At 27.3% G+C, this 24492-nt stretch overlaps 1 protein-coding gene across 1 annotated transcript; it reads right to left on the bottom strand.

Annotated features, from left to right (window-relative positions):
• Positions 1-5216: 5216 nt before the first annotated feature.
• On the bottom strand, positions 5217-17051 carry LOC114175480 (probable disease resistance protein At5g66900). The gene is made up of 9 exons (XM_028060235.1): positions 16929-17051; positions 14642-14939; positions 13450-13853; positions 12885-13246; positions 12518-12789; positions 11627-12439; positions 7183-7297; positions 6706-6932; positions 5217-6548 (listed from the first exon to the last, which is right to left on the bottom strand). Exons 2-9 carry the CDS (start codon positions 14862-14864, stop codon positions 5476-5478), a joined length of 3489 nt encoding a protein of 1162 aa, XP_027916036.1. The 5' UTR covers positions 14865-14939; positions 16929-17051; the 3' UTR covers positions 5217-5475.
• Between the last annotated feature and the right edge of the window lie 7441 nt (positions 17052-24492).

Below are 24492 nucleotides of genomic sequence, written 5' to 3'. Positions count from 1 at the left end.
ATAATATAATAATAATTATTAGAGTAATAATAATATCAATATATATATATATATAAATTAACGAATATTAATAAGAATATAATGATAATAGATAAAAAAATAAATAAGAAAAGAGTAAAAACATCCTGTGTTGAGGCACATAGACATAGCACTATAAAAAGCATCTATTATATAGGGCAAAACAAAATTATATAGGTTTCTTTTCTAAGATATAACAACCGTATGATTATTATTAATCGAGTGTATTAGAGAATCTCTGAACCTTATGAACACCAATGTCCTAAAACAATAAAAAATAATACATCAGTTCTAATGTTTGTTGTTATTTATTCTAAAAAAACAATGAAGTATATATAAGTAATAGAGAACAACTTGAGAGTCAAAGATAATAAATCGATTAAATAAAATAGTCTATAAAAATATTAGTAACAATATGATAATATTTTAATTATATATTTTTTAAATTATATTAAATATTTCTAACATTTTCAAATAAAAAGTAATTTTAATATCTAATTTTTATGTAAAGTTGTTATAAACTTATTTATATATGGTTACAAGATAACATGGGTGAATTTATATTAATGTACCATTCATGGGCGAGCATTATGGGAGTTGGGGGATGTGGATTCTTTCAAACTTTAAACTTTTTGGATTTTTATTTCTTTTATAAAATACTCAATTTAATATTAATAAATAATAAAATATAAAAAGAATAAAATTATTAAAAAAATATTTTTTCTTATCCTTTTATCTTTTGAATTATTTAGGGTTTTTGTCTATTTCTCATTCTTTCATATACTTTACTTTCTCGCCTGTACCATTTCATTTTTGAAGAAATAATGATAATTCTATTTTTATACTGAAAAATCACTTTCATAGTACAATATTTTGTTTATTTCATAATTATGATTATTTTGTATAATAATTTTTTTATGAATGCAAGAGAAAAATTAATTACTATCTATTTTTTTATAATTCGTTTTTAATTCTAATAATTTATTTTTTAAATTTAAACTATTTTTTCAATATATATATTAATAAAGAATAAAAGAATAAATTTATATTTAAAAAATGATAAAAGCGAGCTTACATGTGAGGATAAAAACAATAAAAATTACAAGAGCTTATTTGAAACGAAGTTTATATAAATATAATTTCAAAACTATTATTTGTTTTAAGAAAAAAACGTCTAAAGATATTTAAATATTAAATTATGTAATTTGTGATTAAATATTAAATATATAAATTAGATAAATTTTGAGTATAATATTTTTAAATAAGTTCATGTTAGACATGTAAAATTCAAAATTTTTTGAGAAGGTCATTCATCCTAATACGTACTTCTGTCCAAAAACGTTTAACTACGATGTTTTGATAAGATCCAATACATAAAAAATTAATGATCAAGATCCGAATAGTAATACTTTTATCTTTATTTTAAGTATGAATAAATAATTAAAAAGTTTAAAAACAATTTTTGCTGTTATAAATTATAAAGAAAAACATGTTAAAAATATTGAAACGCATTCACACATGCTAATGACAGTAATGTTTTCTTCTTTATATATATATATATATATATATATATATATATATATATATATATATATATATATATATATATATAAAGGCTGAAGGAATTGATCATACTATTGGTAGCATATATTATTGAAAGTATTGTACATTGACTGAAGAAACTAAAAGAGGAAAGTTTGAAGAAATATCGAGATGACGTATAAGAGAGATATACCCATAGTTTGTAAGAGAAAGGTGTTGCAACTCCATTAGTTGCTTCAGCGGAGGGCAACTCCAGAAAGGTGATCGACAACAACGACAACACATAAAATGTTATATTATGGATAAATATCATATAAAATATATGCGTAACCATTAAGGGATAGAGTTGTGAAACATAAATTTATGAAAGAATTGCACCCACGATGAGTAAGGTCCTCATTCAACAAGGCTATATATATATATATATATATATATATATATATATATATATATATATATATATATATATATATATATATATATATATATATATATATATATATATATATATATATATATATATGGATGAGTATTTTCAGGTTGCGTAAAATGATTTTTAAAATACTAATATTAGTCTATTTTAAAGACATAGGAGAGGATAAAACCAAAAAGTCACAAAAAATCTAGACTTCAATTGTCAATGATTTAAGTATTTATGTTTGTAGGTGTTTATGTTTCTGACCACATGTTTGTCTAGGTGCTTATAATAGTGTGTAAATAGTAACACTATATATATATAACTGAGTTGGTTGAACCAATCAAACCAAATTATAATAGTCTCAATATCAATTTATTTATTTAAATAGTCATATTTGATATTATATAATTTTATATTTACAGACGTCTAGGGCACGTACTTCGTCTAATAACCTTGTATAATAGTAGTGTACACATAAATCTTTGTACGATAAATTTGTTTTTAGATAGGCGATATGATATATAGTCTTTGGTTGTTAATCCATCTCATTTCTATCATACAATGATTTTACTATATGTTTTAAAAAAATTAATATACAATTCAACCATTCATTATTATGTGTTTGATTTATTTTTCATAATATTTATATTTATGTTTTATTTTTAAAATATTCATAATTGATTTGATGATATGTGAATTTTAAGACAAAATTATATAATAAAATGAAAATAAATATTTTGATAGAATATTTAATTACTTTAATTTGAAAATAATTTTGAGAAAGCTCAATGAAAAATTTCAAAACAAATATGCTAAATAAAAAAACATCAAAAATTTATTCATAACTCTTACAATTTTAATAGTTATATTTGATATATTTAATATTTACATCTGTTTTTTTTAAGTGACTACTAAGCACCCTTGTTAAATGTAGAATATTTGTCTAATAAACTCGTAGTTAGACACACTATATGATATGTAGTTTTCAACGTTACAACTAATTTGTCAATGAGAACTCCATTTAGCTTACATGAGAATGTTCTTCCCATTTATTGTATAAAAAAATTAATACACAATAATAATGTACATTATATTCGTTCAAGCGCAGTTTATATATATATATATATATATATATATATATATATATATATATATATATATATTATTTGATACACTCTTAGTTTAGATGGACAATAAAATAAAATTAATACAAAATAATAATGTATATTTAGGGGTGTCAAAGTGAGCCAACGGGTTGGCTCACCACATATTAAGCTAAAAAGGACCATCTACGGAATTATTTCTTTTTGCAATCTATTTTTGTTACTCGACCCACCACCTATTGGTGGGTTAGTGGGTTGGTGGATTGACTCCACTCGGTTTGAATCCGTTTAAACAGTGGATCAAGTGAGTCAGATTCAATTCAACCCACCTTTGAAAAAAATGAATTTTTTTTAACCCAACCTGATTTAAACCTATGATAAGCTAGATTGACTCACGAGTTAGAACGATATGTCTACATTATTGGTTCTGACACAATTTCTTCATATATATATATATATATATATATATATATATATATATATATATATATATATATATATATATATATATTATTTAATAAACTCTTGCTTAGACAAATGTAGAGCTGTCAAAACAGGTAATTCGGCCCGATCCAGCTCGACCCACCATGGGTTGATCACTTAGTGAGTTAATCCAACTCGGCTCACTTATTAACGAACCAAACAAAATTGAACTTGACCCGGCCTAACACGGGTTGGTGGGTTAAACGGGTTAACTCACGAGCTCACTTAATTAAAAAATATACATAATTTTTTTTATCAAAACTAAATTATAATTCTAATTAAAATCTAAATAAACTTTAATACAATCCAAATATAAATCAAAATCACAAAAATACAAATTATCAATGTAGTTGACTAAAAAAAATACCTAACATGACCCAAATACAAAACTCAACTTAACAAAAGACACTTGTGTGATCTTTTATTTGCGGGTTGGTGAGTCAACCTGGCTCATCACGAATTCAACCCGGATAAGCCGGGTTTTAGGTGAGTCGAGTAAAAAATCAACCCGTATTGAAATTTATAAAAAAATTTCAACCCAATTTAGTCTGAATTCATGGTGAGCGGGTTAACTCGCGGATTCAACCCATTTTGACGACTATTAACAAATGACAAGATATATAGTCTTTATCACACAAATATATTCATATATATGTGTTTTCTCTGTCATATTTAAATTGGTAGGTTTATTAATTCACAATATTATAATAATTCATTGTAGCTAAATTTAAGTGGCAAAAGTTTTTTGTGAGTTTAATTTTCATGTATTCATATAAATTTGTTATACTAACATTACTTAAAAATATACGATTTTTATTTATTTACTGTTATGGCCTATAAAAGGATTGATAATGTAAATCCCATTAGCATTCAGTTGCTTGAAAATAACAATCTATCTGTATAAAGTAGTTGGCAATTAAATGTAGCACCTGAGTAATGTGAGTTCAGATTCTCTACTGCACCTGAGTAACGTGAGTTTAGATTTTCTACTGGTTTTTTCGGTGTTATTCTCTGCTAAACATTAAAAATTATACTGATATTTTAAATATCTTTTTAATATATTTTAAAATGTCAAAATGAGTAGTAATCAGTGTATTATGAAGGCACAGTAGAGGAACAACACAAAAAAACCATTAGAGAATCCAAATTCGAGTAATGTAGTCTTGTGACATTTCTATAGCTTAGTTATTTCATTACTGCTCTGCTAAATCTTAACCTACATTCTATTAAAGGCATGCCATCCATGTCGAATTATTTTGATAGTTTCATTTTCTTAGTAGAGATAAAATACAACTAAACTTTTGTTTAATAACTTCTTTCTTCAAACAAGGACGTCACGTTTACTTCAAAAGAAACTTAAAAATATGGGGATGTACTTCAAATTTTGTAATCGAGGAAAGTGTTGAAGGCCGGTCGAATTTATCCATGTTTTGATTCTTAAAATACTCGAAGGGCAAAATATACAATAAATAAAATAAAATTGTTTTGGCTTTCTGTTTTGATCCAAGAATCACGCAATACATTGTTATACAAATAAATTGATGATATTCTCATAGGATGCGTCTAGGAATAATGGTTAGTAACATATTTTTTCTCCAAAACTGTAATAATATTTTTAGAGCTTCAAGTATTAACAGAATGTAAGGATCAGATGGTTGAAACCAGTTTTTCTGCAGCATTAACAAATGAAAGAATCAAATGACATTCAACAACTCCTTTCCCTGTTTTTCCCTGGACATGTTCTATAGGATTTTGTAAGAACAAGGCAAATATTGTCCCCTCCGGAACCAACTAGAACATAGATTTAGAACTAAAAACTATAATCCATTGTGAGAACCAAGCCGTATTTCTTCCCTTTACTTTCAACCACAACTTGCAAACGAAGAGAGAATTGTATGAAACAGATATTAATTAGGAGTGAATTGCATGAAGCCAATTCAAGTTTACATCAAGTGGAGGAACATCTATCTTCAGATTTGGAAGCATAGGTTTGAAAGGTTCCCATGAAAAAGCCGTCTCTTCATCGCATACCACCTCCTTTAAATTCTTAAGATTGATGATTGAGGATGGCAATTCACACCTTGCACAACTTCTCATGCACAGAATTCTCAGATTACATAGATTACCAAATTCCTCTGGTAAATTAGGAAGGTTTATGCAGTTTGAGATGTCCATATCCCTTAGATTTGAAAGCCTTCCAACAGAATTTGGTATCTCTTCCAAATCAGTACACGAGTTTAGCCTCAGAACTTTCAAATTCTCCAAGTTTCCAATTTCTTGAGGCAATGAAGAAAGCTTATGGCAGCTACTAATGCTTAGCATCTTCAAGGAGGTGATATTACACAGTCCCTTAGGCAATCCAACCATATCTTTGCTATACTCAATATTCAACTCCTCTAGATTTGGAAAAGCGTCTGAAATTGGCATGTTACTGTTTTCGAAAGCCTCGCGTGTATCACACAAGTAGAGGCTTAACTTTTTAAGATTCTTCAATGTGACAAAGGAAGAAGGAATGCAAATCCTCTCTACTTTCAAATCCTCGCGTGTATAACACATGTCAATCAAAGAAGGAACAAGCACCTTTTGGACATGATCTTCGTCAGGAATATTTGAACTTTCTCTTTCCAAGAAAGCATGGTTTCGGAAAAGGGTCGTTGCATCTTCAGGAACAAGAGGTTTTAGGACGAGTGAAGTGCCAAGTCTTGGAAGTGCAACCCTTGAAGTCACCACAATTTTATAATCTGATATCTGAAATTTAAGTTTCTCAACAACGGTTTCTGAGCCAGGCCAAACATCATCCAGGACTAACAACATTGGATTTGCATTAATTTTCCTCAGCAAAAGTACCAATTGGTCAATTGCATCTCCATCGCTTTGAAGCTCTGGCACTTGATATCCTAAGTGTTCCGATAGTCTTTCTACAATAATTTTCAACTTGGGCGCTTTTGAGAAGGTGACAAATAAAATATTTTCCTTGAACTTACCTAGAGAAAACCAAAGAGATTATAATTAGCCTCTGGTTCTTTCTACAATAATCTGAAACTTTTCATGTATTCCAGCAAAATAAGTAACCTCACTTAAGAAGAAATAAGAAGTTATTATGGTTCAATAGTAGAGAATAAAAACTGAGTAACGACCTACCTATGACTTGTTTATCCCAACAGATCATGGTGGCCAGAGTGGTTTTCCCCGATCCTCCCACACCGGTCAAAACCATTACGGACACACCTTCGCTCAGAACATTCATTTTCAACTTCTTCAATGCTTCATCCAACCCAACAGTGAATTCTGGCTTTTCAGGAATTCCAAATGGACGCTTCATTTGTTGTGCTGTCTCTTCCATGAATAACCAACTTTTCGAGTCCTTTCTGAAAACAACAAGGATCAAGTTGTAAGAATTAAGGAGAGAAACTCAACTTTGCTGCATAACTTTTTTTCATTATAATAACAAGAGCAAACATTGTATTCCAAACCCATGCCATGGGAAAGGCATAGCCTTTTCGTGTTAGCTTATTCTATTCTATTCATTTGCTATAATCATATATATTATTAACAAGAGAGCTGGTTAGGAAGAACTGGAAAACTCAATATTTGAAATATGCGACAGTTACACGATACCTTAATTGAAATATGCTTTCTATGAATATGTTTTCCTGTTTGTGAATGAGAGCTGCAAACGTACGAGGAGAGTCAAAATTTGAAATATATTCTGAACAAGTTCTTGTATGGTGAACTGCAGTTGAAAGGTTGGTTTGAATCGTAATGCACATATTTATATAGTAGCCATGCATGTCGTGTTAGTTCAATTGTCTTGATCTAATAACACGTAGCTATGCGTGTTTTACTTTTCCTTTGCCTCTACGAGAAAGACGAAAGACCATTCATTGCAAGCAAATGCAAAAACTTTAATTATTTTACGCATATTTTATAATATAATGGCTTTAAAAACTCACGTTCAAATGCTTTTCTTGTTTTACAAGAATGAAAACCATAGTATAATGTTACTTTCCTTTAGCTTAGACATGAAAAAGAAGTAAAATAATGACAAGATGGTTTCCCATTTAAGGTTTAATTACTATAATTGAGTAGTAATAAAATAACCTCTTGGTGTCAGAATTTGTTTTGGTAACTACGTCGTGATTTGGTGGTAATTGATTCCAACCGAGTTTACGTGTTCGTGCCATTCATCGTAGTTTCTTTCTCTCCCTCAATATTTGACGGTTGACCATTAATTCAAACAAAAATGTTATGGGTCCGCACGTCGATTCGCCGCGATAATTTAAAAGAATCACTTTTTGTCTTCATTTTTAAACCTTTAATAATTAAAAATTACAACAAAAATAATATATGGAAATGAGAAGTATTTTTTATATTATAATACACAACTATTTTTCATTTTTTCTGTAAAAAAAAGTAAACAACTATTTTTTATTATTAATATCTTTTTTTTTTGTAAAAGAATAAACAACTATTTTTTATTATTAACATTTTTTTTGTAAATAAATAAAGATGAAAAATATAATGAAAAGAAATAAAGGATTATTGTTTAAATATAATTATTGAAAAATAATATCTAAAGGAATCTGATTTAAAATAGTTATTCTAATTTATATTTATATATTTGGAGTTTAAGGTAAATGAAAATCAAATGAAATACAAGTCAATGTGCCACAAATGTGCTCATTATACTAAAATATTATTTAGTAGTAAATTTTAGTGCAGACTAATTAGTGAGTTACTAATATGGAGGAATTGTTGGTGAAAATAATATGAGAAAGAACTAATGAATATTCAACAAAAGTATATGCATCCGCTAACGGGACATATATTTGTAGAATTCATGAGAAGGTTGCTATGAAGGGAATGAAATGCATAGAATCTGTATAACAAGTAACACTTATGATTCCTCTTTTTCTTATGCACGCTTATCCATGCTCCGTTTATATTTCAGATGAGACCTCTATGTACTGAAAAAATAATGCACTACTATGGTAATTCTTAAAATACATTATTATTATTATTATTATTATTATTATTATTATTATTAAGTTGTTTTAGATTAAACGGTTAAATATGTTTTTTTTCCATTAACTTTTCTTGAAAATTGTAATTAGTTTTTCTTGAAAATTTTAATTTAATTTAGTCTCTCAATTCTAGATATGTGTATATTTAACCATTTTAACCAAATTTCATTAAGTGTATTCGACGTTTTAAACACATTTCATTATAGTATCTTATAAGTTTGTTTATACTGTTTGACATATTTTCGCTTCAATATTAGATGAAAAACATCAAATAAACTTAAGAAAATTTGGTTTAAATGACTAAATCTATGCATTTCTAAATATGAGAGACTAAACTGGTTCAAAGTTTTCAAAAAAGACTAATTTTAATTTTTAATAAAAATTAAGTAACAAAGATATATTTAATCCTAGATTAAATGTATATACTTTTGGTCTAACTCGAGTTTGGTTTTGACGTGAGATTCGGAAGACTCTTTGTGAAAACTTGCGATTTTTTCGGAAAAATGGTTACTAACTAATTTCTTCTCCATTATTTCTCTTTAATTCTCTTTTGGTTACTAACTAATTTCTTCTCCATTTTTTCTCTTTAATTCTCTTTGAATACAGACGAATTGTTTCATTCAAAGGAAAATTAATTTCCGTCTTACACGCGTTGATTTGTCTTATGCAAAAAGTTGCTTTCTATGTATTGGTTGACATATGAATTCCACGTAGTAAAGTTCAATATATGATGATTCAATATAACGAAATGTTAAATCAATACTTTAAATTGTACATATGTTAAAATGATTTTTAACTCGCAAGTCAATCTTATTCATCATGAATTTGAGTTGGGTTGTGTTGAAAAAAATTTAATTTTTTTAAAAATGGATTGAACTTAACCCGATTCATTTAAATCACGAGTTGAAGGTGGGTTACCAATATTTTTTTAATTTTTTTTGTTATAATTATACTACTTCTAATTATATAAGTCCACAATTTCATATTTTTAAATATTAAAATATTGTTCAATAATATTTGAATAGTTTGAATGTTTAATTAATTGTTTGTGAAGTAATATATATTAATACTTTAATCCTTAACTACTACTACCTTTATAATAATATTTCGACAATGAGGTGAACACTTTGAGCTATTATAAAAAATATAAATTAAGTTAATTCACTTTCATTGTAATACAATAAATTACAAAAAAAAAAAATCATAAGTCAATCCACTAACCCACCAACCTGTGGTGGGTCGAACCAAATTACAAAATTTCTAGCTCCCTAAGAAGTGAACCGAGTTGATTTGACCTTTTCTGTATCTCAACCCGTGGTGAGCCAACCCGTGTGAGTCGAATTAACTCACTTTGACACCCCTACTAAATTGTAATGATAGTGTATTTGTGTTGCTTTAAACTATTTCTTACTCTATATAATTAAAACTTCAAAATAAATAAAAAAGTAAACATTTAGATAATTAATTTTATTAAAAAAATTAAAACCGATTTGGCTTCAAACTATAATACACAAATTTATTTTTAAGCACCATTATGATAAATTCAAAATTTCAATCTATATCGTTATATAAATTTAAGAACAAAATACCTATAAAGTTAAATGTTAGCAAAACATCACAATAAATAGCAAAAATCATGTTAAAAATTATTTAAATTTTTATTAATTATATCCTTTTTTAATTTATTCAACTGAACTTTTCCACATCCATATTTACGGATTACTTGCTAGTTAGTTTATTAAAAATAAAGTTTAATAAATAAATAAATAATTTTTAATTTCGCACAATTATTTAACCACTCCTACAAAGTTATATACTTTTGAATTCTTTTTAAAATCACATTATTTTTGAGTAATTAATAAAAATTCCGATAAAAAATACAGAATATTTGTGTTTTTGTTAGTTATTATTACAATTAGGGTTAATTATGTTTTTCTTTAAGGAAATTTTGAAATTAGTTCATTTCGAAACTTTGGATCAATTTAGTCCATCATCTCTCGAAATACGTGAATTTAGTCATCTTAATCAAATTTTTTGTTAAATTTATTTAACATTTCGAGCGCGTTTCATAATAGTATTTTATTTAACACTAAAACGAAGATGTGTCAAACAGTATAAACAACTCAAATACAATATTTCTGACATGTGTACGAAACATCAAATAAACTTAAGAAGTTTAATAAAAGAACTAAATCCACATATTTCGAGAGATGAATGATTAAATTGGTCCAAAATTTTGAGATAAACTAATTTCAAAATTCAGTTAAGAAACTCAAAACATTTTTAACCGTTATTTTTAATTTAAGCACTAAATCGAATGACTTCTTTTATTGGAAACCAATTCAAAATTCACGGGCATATATTATTAAGAACAATAAAGTGTATTAAATTTTATTAATCTCTCACTACTATTCTTCTCAAAATATTTTTATCGTATAATAAAAAGTAAATATGATGTCGGTGTGATAAAAAGTCAGAAATTAATTAAAGCTAACTTTTTAAAAATTATTAAATAAAGTAAAAGTAGTCAAAGTTTTCAACAAAAAAATGGAAGTGCAAAAACAATATATTAATATATTTTTTTTGTTGGAAACACCAAACCTTGTATCTTTAACCATGACAAAACATAAATGAAATATCCTACCTCTTTCAAGTGACTTAGTATTTACAAGGAGAAGTTATACTTTGACACTTCTTCATGATTATATATTCCCTCTTCACACTGGCTTTCGAAAATGCATTCATTTGACAACCATAGTTAATCATAAAATATTAAATTAAAATGCAAATTAAATTATTGAATAAATATTATCATGAAGGATGATGAAAAGGAAGTATAATTATAAAGAAGTGTGCAACTATCACTTCTCTTACAAGAAAGAAACCAGCAAATATATACTACAAAAGCAAAACTAGAAGAAACACGAGGAGGATTATTATTACACTTTGTTATATATGATTATTAAGCAGCAAATGAAAGATTAGCACGTGACAGGACCAAGGATCCAATACAAATTCATAGAAAGAGGCTTAGGAGCTAACTGAATGAAGCCAGTTTAAGTTGATGTCAACTTGAGGCACCTCTATCAGTAGATTCGGAAGCATAGCTTTGAACCCTTCCCATGAAGTAGCTGTCTCTTCATCGCAACTTACAGTCTTCAAATTCACAAGATTCACAACTGAGTATGGCAATTCACACCTTTCACAATTTATCATGCTCACATTTCTCAGATTACTCAATTTTCCAACGTCTTCTGGTAAATTTGAAAGGCTTATGCAGTTTGAGATGTCAAGATGCCTTAGATTTTGAAGCCTTCCAACAGAATCTGGTAACCCTTCCAGATCGGTACAAGAACTGAGCCTTAGCAGTTCCAAATGCACCAACTTTCCGATTTCTTGAGGTAGTGCTAAGAGCTTGTGGCAATTAGTAACACTGAGCTTCTTCAGTGAGATAATATCACACAAACCACTTGGCAACACCACCATATCTTTGCAATAGTCAATGCTCAAATCCATTAGGTTTGGAAATGCATCTGAAATTAGAAGGAGGCCATTTTGAAAGGCTTGGCTCATGTATATGGATAGTTTCGTAAGACTCTTCAGTGTGACAAATGATGAAAGAACAGCAATCCTTTCTAATCTAATTCTTTTCAGGTTGGATAAAGAGCCAAGTAGCTCAAAATTGGTCAGCTCAGAAGGATGGAAATTGTAACTTGTAACTATCAGAACTTTTAGTTTTCTCATTTTCTTCATGGATTCTGGAAAGGAGTACTGATTAACTCGAAGATTCAAAATGAGAACTTTTGCATGGGTTGGATGCATGTGTGACCAATATGAAGGACCATTTTCATCTGCAAAAGCAACCCGTATGTTAGTTGAAGAAAGGAACAAACTTCATTTGCAAGTAAAATTCCAAAGGGATAACTAACCAATTGATGTGGACAATGTGCGAGCAGTGATCATTTGGGGTTTGTGTTTAACACAATATTTAAAACAATTTGATAATATGCGGGTCACCATGCATTGTTGCTTCTCATCAAGCCCCAATTCACATTGATTTTCGTTTGTGTCAATGATCAATCTTTTTCTCTCTTCAATTGGTTCCAGGGTGCTTTCATAAACTGCCAGCTCTCTTAGAAGATCATGAAGGACGACGAAGTGGTTATTGTAGTAATAGTTGTCTGTGTCACTTGTATTCTTCCTGTTAAATTAGCAAAATTATAATCCTTTATGAGGTAGATTAGTTGCAATGTAAAATTTTGTCCTAATGAAAGCAGAAGAAGATATTGACTTCACCTTGTTATTAAGACATTAGCAAGATTCATGGATTCTAATTTGTCGATAATGGCCATTGCTTCTATGCCGTCATTGTCTAGTCCATACAACTCTACCCACATGTCAATGAGAGCTGTAACAGGAATTCTTTGATGTTCAGGAAATAACCCTAGGTCCAAGAAGCACTCTTTTGTGACTGTATTATCTTCGAGTACATCTAAGATCTTATGGAGGTAGGTTAGCAATTCCGTGTTACAATGAAGTATGGAATTACCATGTGACAATTCCAACACCATCTTTTTCCATAACTCGTTTGGTCCATGACTGAGTGACCTACCAATCACTTTAATGGCGAATGGTAAACCCATGCAACTTTTCACAACCTGCATTCAGTGCAAGTAAACATATAGTTTAGGGTGGCGCTAGGAGGAAGCACGCAATGAAGGTAAGTAATTTTATATTTTGAAAACTCTAAAAAGTAATAAATTTCAAATGAAACACTAATAAAGTTATAAAAAAATTGTCCTTAAATTTGTTTTTGACTGCATTATGCAGAAGAACAGGAACTATTATTAAGAAGAAGCACCTTTTGGATTGTATCTTGGTCTGGAATATTTAAACTGTTGGTGTCCAAGTGAGCATAGTGACGGAAAAGGGTGATTGCATGTTGGTGAAGGAGTGGTTTTAAGACACATGGGGTGCCAAATCTTGGAAATGCAACCCTTGAAGTCACCAAAAGTTTATAATCTGATAAATGGAATTTAAATTTCTCCACCAGATCTTCTGAGTGAGGCCAAACATCATCCAGAACCATCAACATTGGGCTTCCCTTCAATTTCCTTAGTAAAATTTCCAATTGATTAATTGTCTCTTCATCGTTTTGAAATTTAGGTGCTTCATATGCAAGATGTTCAAATAGTCTTTCCACCATCATCTTCAACTTAGGCGTTTTCGAGATAGTCACAAAATATATATTTTCCCCGAATTTGCCTTGTCAAATCAAAAGAACCGTGAGTTCAGAGCATTATATATATCTGTCATTTATTCATACGGGTGGGAGAGACAAGAAAACCTCTGATCCAATCGTTCATTTAATAATTGATATTTGATCCATTAAGATCCAACATAAATGAAACAAAAGCGAGTCCATTTCTCTTATAAAATAAAAATATAAAAGTTAAGGTATATACTTTATAATAGACAATTAAAAAATTATGTTAGCACAAAACGAAATGACTAAATGAGCAGTAATCAACAAAGGTTGGTTCTTTTTAGTCCATAACTTGCACCTGGAAAAGGTGGATTTAATGATTCATATAAATCACTTTTCTTAACAAGCAAGTTTGCATCATGTAGAAGTTGTGAATCTGCCTCATCCACAAATAAGAATCGATTGCTTATTCATGCAATTAGTTGGTAGTAGACTTGAGCTAAAAACAATTAACAAACTTCTTGTGGGAGAAAAGGAGTGAAGTACACTTAAATAAATGTGAGTTGTATTGTATCTGCTTTTCACATTATTCCTTAAATTTTTGGAACGTACATCTATCATCAAAACTTATGTGATGAACGTATATAATTCAAATATCAACTCATGCAACAGTATTGGATGAGTTTCTTTCTTTATCGTTTATTATATCTCACACTTTCTCTCTTTTTCACTCCTCCTTTTGCAAGCAGTAACATTGAAACTGAGAGGTATCTAAATTGCATAAAGTGAAAGAGCAGAAGAGAATGGGAATCAAAACATTTGACTTGCAAAAAGGGTTATGACTTACCCCTGATCTGTTGATCCCAACAGAGCAAAGTAGCGAGAGTGGTTTTCCCAGATCCTCCAAAACCAGTGAGCACAATGATGGACTTAGGACGATTGAGAAGCTCCATCTTGAGCTTGGTCAATGGAGCATCCAACCCAACATTGAATTCTGGCTTTTCAGGAACACCAAAGGGACCCTTCATCATCCTCGGAAACCCAACTCCTCCTTTTTTGGTCTCTTCCATTAATACTTAATAACCAACCTTTCACGCGACCTTTCTTTTGTTTACAGTGGGAACAGGCTTTGTAAGTGCTGCTGCCTGCATATATATGTAAAACCATTTAATTAGTTTCCACTTTTTTATTCTCTTTTAGTTTCACCGATTATGACGTGGGATTTTATTAGTTTATTTACTCATTTACTTTTTTAAATTCAGCAAAGTTTACCTTTTCATTTGTCATGCTAAATTATTCATATTAGGGAAAATACCGGGAAACTAGAATGAATTTTCATTAAAACGAGTTTTATTATTTCATATTCATGTTTTTAAAAAAAAAAATCATTGTTCAAGTTTAAAAATATTTTAAATGTTTTTTTACTTTTTTTATAAATTCTATTAAATTTTTTTTCTTTCATGCATTCATAAAAATTATAGTACACCACGAAATCTTACAAAGAACTAATATTAAATTAATTATAATTAAAATTTAGTATAAATTTTTTACCTTTTAAACTTCGATATATATTAGATGATGATAAAATAAATTCATGACAATAAAATAAGTTATTATATTTTAATAAATAAAATGTCTTTATACGATAACAACAATAAATTATACTTATGATAATAAGTTAAAAAATAAAAAAAATTATGTAAAAAAAACATCAAAACGGTATTCTCCATTATCAAAATAAACAATAAATAAAAATATTAAAAAGAATTAAAAATATCATATGTGTATCTTATTAGAAATAATTTGATACACCATTCAATCAAATTACACCAATGAAAACAAATATATAATTGAAAATGTGCTAAGATGAAAAATACCTTGAATATATAAGAAATATAAATCTCAAACTAGCAAGCTGTTTAAGGAATAATGAAAATTATTATAGTAAAACAAAGTTATCCAAATAAAACAAAAATTAAAGATAAAAGTTAATAAAAATATATGTTAGGGACAACAAAAATACTTCTGCTCACAGATATCATTGGATAAAATCCGCGACAGATAGTTATTACCCACGAATATTTATTACTCGCGAAAAGTGGGTAGCGGATATTTTAATACATGTTCATAAATGGATCAGGTACCGATATCATATTACTCGTACTCCATGATATTCATTACCCGCAAAAAAATAAAAATAAAATTTATTTTATTTTTTATTAAGTTAAATTTAATTAAAAATAAAATAAAATTAAATGTTAACTTATATTTAATTTAATATATATTTTTTATATTAATTTCATTTGAATTTTATTTAAAAAATTTATAAAATATATTTTTTTTTCAAATATTTCTTAGTATGCGGGTATCCATGAGTACTCACGATTTTTAAGATTTTTAAAAATATTTATGAATATTTTTTAAATAGATATCCAACGAGTAAACAAACAGGTAATAGATAAATGTTTTCTTTTTTGCAAGTTAGGTAACGAGTAAGCATTATTCGTGTCCAACCCGACATGACCCGTTGATATTCCTAAGATATGCTTGGATGATAAAATACTTAAAATTGACGGTCACATATTTTATGTGAAAGAAAAACAATAAATAAAAATTATTAAAAAAATGTAAAAATATTAAAATGTGAGATATAAAATATTTAATTTATTGTAATTAATAATACATATGGATTATAAAACTAAATACTAATATAATAATAATATTATAATAATAATTATTATTATATTATATATATATATATATATTAGGTTCTTTAGTAACATAAGAGGATATGAGTACTAAGGCATGTATAACGGGTAGATATATATGTATCCATCGTTGTTTATATAATTAATTGAAAAAAATTGGATATTATCTGAATTCATACACGTAGTCGATCAGTATAAGGATTTTTTTTTTTTGTCAAAACAGAGACAAATTCATAAATTCGGATATAATATATATAATGGTTGAAATGAAACTGAATTTGCTTTTGTTGAAATTGTTTTATTTAATTAAGCAATATTTGCATACAATAATGGAATACTAATAAGAGTGGTTTCAAGTATAGATCCATGATAGTTATAGTTATGGTATTCTGGCTACCCACATACGCGTATAAGTTATGCATATACCTTTGAAATCACGATTGATGCTTCCAATTAATTTGAATTCTACTCTCCTCCTCCTTCTAAATCAGACCTGCAATGACTACGAACAATTGGATTTTGAAGGCTTATTTTACCAGGTCATTTCAAACAATGGAACTTTAGAACGCTTGGAACAACACATTCATAATCAATATATAGCACCAAGAATCAGCAATTTGTATGCATTTTCCTCATTTTTATTCCATCATTTTCTTGCGTGGTTCCTACGGTTGGTCACCAATAACTATATGAAATTGATTATATATATTTTCTATGAAACTTCATGTGGAAAATGTTCAAATGTGGATAAAAGGTAAACAAGTATTATGTTTGTTATTTAAATTATAATATATATATATATATATATATATATATATATAATATATCAGTTTAAATTCAACTTTAGGATATGGACGCTCTTATTGTCTTCTCATCAAATACATGAGACTTTTTCCTCTTATTTTTAATGAAAGTGTGGGATTCATAACCTGGCGGGGTTTACACCGTCAAAGTGGCTAACTATAAACAACTATTGTTCATATTTTGAGGGATTCGATTTGGAGCATGTTGCATTCTCACTATGTTTTATTTTTTTTTTTTCAGTATAATAAGATGGTTCACAATGGATCTGAAATATGCAACTGTAAACAAGGGCATTCAATTTTCTTAAAGCTCGTTGGCTTATATGGAAAAAAAAAATACCGAAAATTTTGGAAACATGATTACAACCGTGATCGCCATAGTAGCTTATTTAGTTTGAGTAGTTGCGAAGTCTAAGTCATCAATTATGAAGTCACTGTCTTACACATATGAGTAGTTCACGTTAAATAGAGATCGCTATTCAGCTGTAATCCAAGAAGATGAGCATTCACAAGCGATTCATCATCTTACACCAGGCATCACACTCATTACCTTAATTAAATTATGACTTTATTATTAGCTTAGTTTGACAAAGATGACATCTTAATAGATATCAATATGTTACTTTTGTTTATTTTATGAAAAATTAGGATTCGAATACTTTTTCTTTTATATATAGAAGTAATTAATTAACTTTTGTGTCAATTTATTGTAAAGAAGTGGAAGTTTGAAGCTAAGAAGAGAAATAATTTCATAATCACTTTGCTTGGGAAACATAATGGCTTAGCACTATACAAAAAGCTGTGTCTCGCACAACGAATAGTTATATTCACCAAGGGAGAAATCACTCGTAAGTGTTCTTCATGCTTAACTTATTAAACATAATATGCACTTATTTTATTTCTCTTAAACTTTAAGATAATTTTCACAATTGTCTCTTTAATATTTACAATTACACAAAAAAATAGATTAAGTTTACTTTTTTATTGATATATCTGAAACTTTAAAACTCTTTTGGTAAGGTTTAGTAAAGGAAAAAGTGTATGAAAATAAAGGAAAAAAACAAAGCTAGCCAAGCCAACATTTGGTACTTAACTTCTTGCTTAGCCAATCTTGTTCTTACTTAAGCCAAAACATGAACCAAAAAGCCTCATGAGGTCTAGCCAATCAGGAGCTAATCCTAGACTAGCAAGATTTATAAACAGAGAGCATGAGACTATTGTTTACAAATCACGTCCAACAAACCTAAGTTTTGGCTCAACTGCTCACTTATGGAATAAAGACACAATAAAAGGAGAGAAAGCACAAAGGAGATAAGGTTAGGGCACTCATTCACTAGATGTCATCCATGACTTCCACCTTCAATTCTTCTTCTCCTTTTTGTTTAGATTTCATGTTATTCAACTTCACAAGTAGTTCAATTCTCTTTTGTTGAGGTTAAATATAAATTTGCTTATATTATAGAGACAACATACATAAATTATTGTAGATTTGTTTTTTATTTTTCGCTAAAATTTACCTTCACTAAAATTATAGGAAATCAACATACAGTACAAGAATACATTACAAATATTTCCATAATTTTCTAAGTAGTATGAATATCTCAAATAAAGCGATAAAATATAAAAAAATAGGTAAAAAATATTAAGAAAATAAAAAAACATATGGTAAATGATGAATTTTTTAAAATTTTATATCACCAATCTTTGTAAATCTAAATTTGTGATCAATATGTTATACGTGAATATTCTACATTTAAACAATCTAATAAAAGTTATCAAAGAAAATTAAGTCAAAATACATTTTCTAACTATTTTTATAGTGAATTTACAAAATCATGATCATAAATATTAAGCTAAAACAAGATAAAAGATGAGAAAAATTAACCTCAATAACAAAAAAATGCATACTTTAGGCGCATACCAATAGTCATTATCACGCACAATGCTTTTGTAAGCGCAATCAAGAATTTTTGTTCGCAATACACTAAGGGAACTGAAGAAACCAATTTACATTTGGCTAAATATGCACGACGGAAAAACCAATTTCTACCTCTTGTGCTTATATTTTAAACGTAAACTTTGACAATTTTCACGTATGATATCTACTTGTTAGACATAAATTGAGTGACGTAATATACTTACTTTGTGTTAGTGAATATATTGATTTTTTTTCTACAAAATGTCATTAAAATACAATTTAAACATTTAAAACAATTTGATCAACGTCAAATGTTTGTATCAGGACAAGACTTAATGAACCATAGTCAATTCAAATTGCTTTACATTTTATTAAACTATACTATATAATTTTTTTTTTCTCTTTTATGTGTGTATGGTCTCGAGATTTCAACAAATATCTTCAGACCTCAAAATCTTTATATAAAGGTATAAAAGTTTTTGGTACTAAACATATAAAATAAATTAAAATTAAAAAACTATTTTAATCTTTTTTTATATATAAAAAAAATTGAGATCAAGGTCGTCTCAACCACACAATGATTCGCCAATAAAGAAATAAATAAATAAATATATATATATATATATATATATATATATATATATATATATATATATATATATATATATATATATATATTATTAATTATAGATAAATTACTTACTATAAAGCTTAAGTTTTTTTTATTAAGTCGTACTTTATATTATTATTGTTTCCAGTTGTGATACTAAGTTGAGGGTAAGTGTGGACAATTACTAAATAAGAGACTAATTCTTTATAGAAAAGTTTGTTCGAGTTTCTTTTATAACTATTTCACGTATAGAAGTTATTGCTGAGAAATATCACAGTACTTTACGTCAAGACAAGACTTGGAAAATGTTCATTAGTTTATATGGATCTAAATACATGAAAGGAATCAATGCTTTATATATATATAATATGAAACATCGATGCCTGCATCCTAACAGGAACGGGTTAAAGAACCCTATTTGAAAAAAAAAGAATAAGTGAAGAGTAAATGCTATGAAGCATCTTGTTGACTATTACATATGAAACATTAAGGCTCCTTAACATTTAAAAATCACAATAAACCTTGGTACAACTGTATGCGCGTTTTTATTTTCTTATATGAAAGTATTAAATTATGAATTAGTATTATTTCGTTTTAGTTTATCTAGGTTATATTTATCTTATGTCTTTGAGGTTTTCTTTTTCAAAATTGATAGTGTTTTAAAATATTATTATTGATTATGTTAAAACAAGATCCGCTCACTTGTATTTATTCGAGTCAGATATTCCCATTTAATCTTGTATCATAATCTATGATTATAATCGAAGAAAATTTCTAACCAATATAACTAATTAATAATTATTGTTTATATATTAATTTATTAAACTAAAAAGTATTAGTTACTAAAATAGTTGCTATTATAAATAAAAAATTATAATTGGTCATTAAATTGATTTTTAAAATTAGCTATCATGGTTTTGATTTTAAAAGAAAAAAATTGGTTACAAAAAATTAGTTATCTAAATTTTGACTACCAAGATGGATTAATTTGTAGAGTGGTCTCTAATTAATTAATGACTAATTATAATTTTTTATAGTACTGACTATTTTAATAATCAACAATTTTTAATTTTGTAAATTGGTATCTAAATTAGTTATTATAGTGACTAACTATTTTTTATTTCTAAAATTCGTTTCTAAGTAAAGATTTTTTTATATTAAAAATAATGAATTTTTTTAGTAATAATTGATTATCTGAAACGTAATCTAAATACATTTATCGATAATTAATTTTGCGTTTTAATATTGAATTTTTTATGTTGAATTTTCATATTCAATCATGAATTATGAATTTTATAATCGATTATTTATCCTTTAAAATAATCTATTAGATTTGTGTTGCATCATTTTATTAAAGGTTTCTTTAATGATTTCGAAGTGAACAACATTTAATTTTTTACGATCAAGTTCTAACTTTCAACAATTCATATTTTTAAAGAATTTTCACTTAGAATGTAATTCTTAGAATTATTGCATGATTGTTGATCTTATCTTTTGGGAATATTTATTAAAAAATGGTGATACCTTTCCATATCTTTTATATATATAGTAATAGGGACACAACCCATGGATGCATTAGAACATGACCCATATCACGGATGTAAAAAAAATTTATACCTACGGATATCTGTGGATAAAATTCACAACGAGTAGGAAATTGATATTATAAATGGATATCGACGAATAATGGGTACGAGTATTTTTAATACCCGCATGTTAACAGAGCGGGTACGGGTATCATAGTATCCGTATCCGTGAATACCCGTACCCGCTATACTCTAATTTAAATTTAAAAAAATGATTAAAATATTAACATATTAATTTTGAATAAGTTATTTTTTTATCTATTAGTTTTTTTTTTAAAAAATCATTTGTTTGTAAACTGTCATTCAACTATATTTAAATGGATTATTTGGACTTTGTTTAAAATTTATGAATGTTATGTATCTTATTTTATTTAAATTTACGACTAAAATATGTTGTTAAATATTTATTTTTATTTTTTTGTAAATACCTACGGGTACATGTGAATATTTGTAGATATTAAAAAATTATATGCAGGTATCCGCATAACATATACTCGAAAGATATAGGTACGAATGGCAAATATTGATCTATCGGATAGGATATAGAGGAGCTACTACATGTATCCTACCTGTCTCGTTGACATTCCTACTCTGGATAAACAAAAGTTAGAGATTTCCAAAATTCTGAATTTATAAAGGTTTAATTAATAATTAGTACTTTAATTTCTAGATCAAATATTTAAATTATTTTTCAATACTTTTTTATTCAACTATATCTCAATTTTCTTTGAAACTGGACAATGTTAACCCTTTAACCCTTCCGTTACATTAGCCTTAACGACATATGACATGTTTGATTAAAATTTCTTGAATATTTTCTTTACATGACATGTAAGTAAGACTAATAAAGGATTTAAATAATTTTATTATTATATTTTTATTTTAAAAGAAAAATAAAATAGTTAAATCCCCTCCCTTGGACAAACCTACATGTCGCAAAGAAAATAACTATTCTCGAAGAATTATAGTCAAATTTGTCATATATATCTTTTGGCGTGAGTCATCACAATCTGAATGTCATTAGTTAAGGCTAACGTAATGGAATGACCAACATTGCCCGATTTTAGTTTTTTTTTTTTTTAAATTACTTTAACCTTCATAATTCGGTATCAAGTAAAATTGTATTAATATTAATAGCGATCTACAGAAGGGTGTGTTCCAAACATATGGTAATATATTGTGCAATGTGTGTAATATTATAATTCTTATTATATACATACAAATATTCCAAGAATAATTTTAAAGAGTTAATTTCTATTTTTACAATCATTTTTTAATTTAAAAGTTTTAACCTGTAACTCACATTTTAAATGTAAGATAAGTTCCAATAACTTTTTTAATAAAAGTTTAAGTCTTATATATTATAAGAATTGAATAATAGTTTATATTGAAAATGGTGGTGTTGAAGAAAACATAGACTTGACTTGCACAGTGGAAGCTGGCATCATCTTACCATATGTAACCTGCGTAAGCCATGGAAGAAATCTGTATAAGGAAAATGGTGCTACGTATGTGACCTCCTCAAAACCAAAAAGTAAATGGCTTTTTTCTATTAACAACTCACTTTTTCTCAAACAACTATTCAATTGTTATGAAAATTATGAATTGTCCATTGGATTGTTGATAGTTACTCGACTTAATTATTATTGATGATATTTATATTATTTGTCTTAAGTATGTAATCCTTGAGTTATACCTTCTCAGTTGTCTTTTCTATTTATAAATATGGATTTTTCTCCCTTGACAGTAATATACAGAAAACTAGTATTTGATATTCTATTCTTTTTCTTTATTCTTCTTTCTATTATTAACTTTTTTTTTATAAATGATTTTTTATGATGAAATATTATAGGCTTAAATACTGATTTGGTCCCCTAATTTGTTTATTTTGGTCTCCTTATTTGTTTTTTGTTCAATTTGATTTTCTAATTCTTTAAAAAGGTTCAATTTGGTCAATACCGTTAAATTGACTTTAACATAGTGTTTGTCAATACCATGTATCATTTTGTGGAATTTTCAATTTTTTTATTTCTTTAAATTAAAAAAAATTCCACGTGTCACATCATGATTGTGCACACATGTCAACTTGAGAAAATTTTATTTTTTTATTTTTTTATTTTTTTATTTAAAAAAACTACCACGTGCCAGTTCATGGTTGTGTCACATGTCGTGACTGTTTTCAATTTAATCCTCTATTTACAATTTTGATTCAATATAGTCCCCCTATTTTTTAAAATGATGGAATTTTGTCCTCTTCAATTAAAGACCAAATTAGTAATTAATCTTAATTACAATTTATATATAAATGCTAAAATAATTTTTAATACATTTATAGATAATTACTCCACCTAACTATTCAATTTTTTTTGTTAAATGTGTAAAAGTTTTAAGTGCAAAAAATTACAAGTGAAAAAATGTAAGAAATAAAATAACATGAACATTTAGGGAGTGATTTGATGTATAAATGATAAAAAATTATTTTAACATGAATATATAATTTGTAGTTAAGCTTAATTATTAATTTGTTATCAAATTGGATAGGACAAAATTGAATCATTTTAAAAAATAGGTTGACTAAATTGAATCAAAATTTCAAATTGAGAGACCAAATTAAAAACAATCACGATTAGCTTGACACGTGACATAATCATGACCTGCCACATGATAGTGTTTTTATTTTAAAAAAAAAACTCAACTGACACATGTCACAACCATGATGTGACACGTGACAATTTAATTTTAAAAAGAATGAAATAAATAAATAAATAAATATATAAATATATAAATAAAATTGAAAATTCCACAGAACGACACGTGACATGTACAACACGGTGTTAACATCAATTTAACGACAAATACCAAATTGAACATTTTTTTAAAGAATTAGATAGCCAAATTAGACAAAAAAATAATAAAGAAACCAAAATGAACCAAACCAACAAATTAAAAAAAAAAACAAGTAATTAAGCCAATATTATATTCAGACGATAATAATGAATACAAATAAAATTTTAAAATAAAAAGCAATATATTTAATTATATAATAGTTGTATAAAATATTGAAGATGTCAAC

This window comes from Vigna unguiculata, chromosome 3 (genome assembly GCF_004118075.2).
Source record: "Vigna unguiculata cultivar IT97K-499-35 chromosome 3, ASM411807v1, whole genome shotgun sequence".
Lineage (NCBI taxonomy): Eukaryota > Viridiplantae > Streptophyta > Magnoliopsida > Fabales > Fabaceae > Vigna > Vigna unguiculata.
The sequence above is the reverse complement of the archived record's forward strand: the minus strand, read 5'-3'. Positions and strand labels throughout refer to the sequence as shown.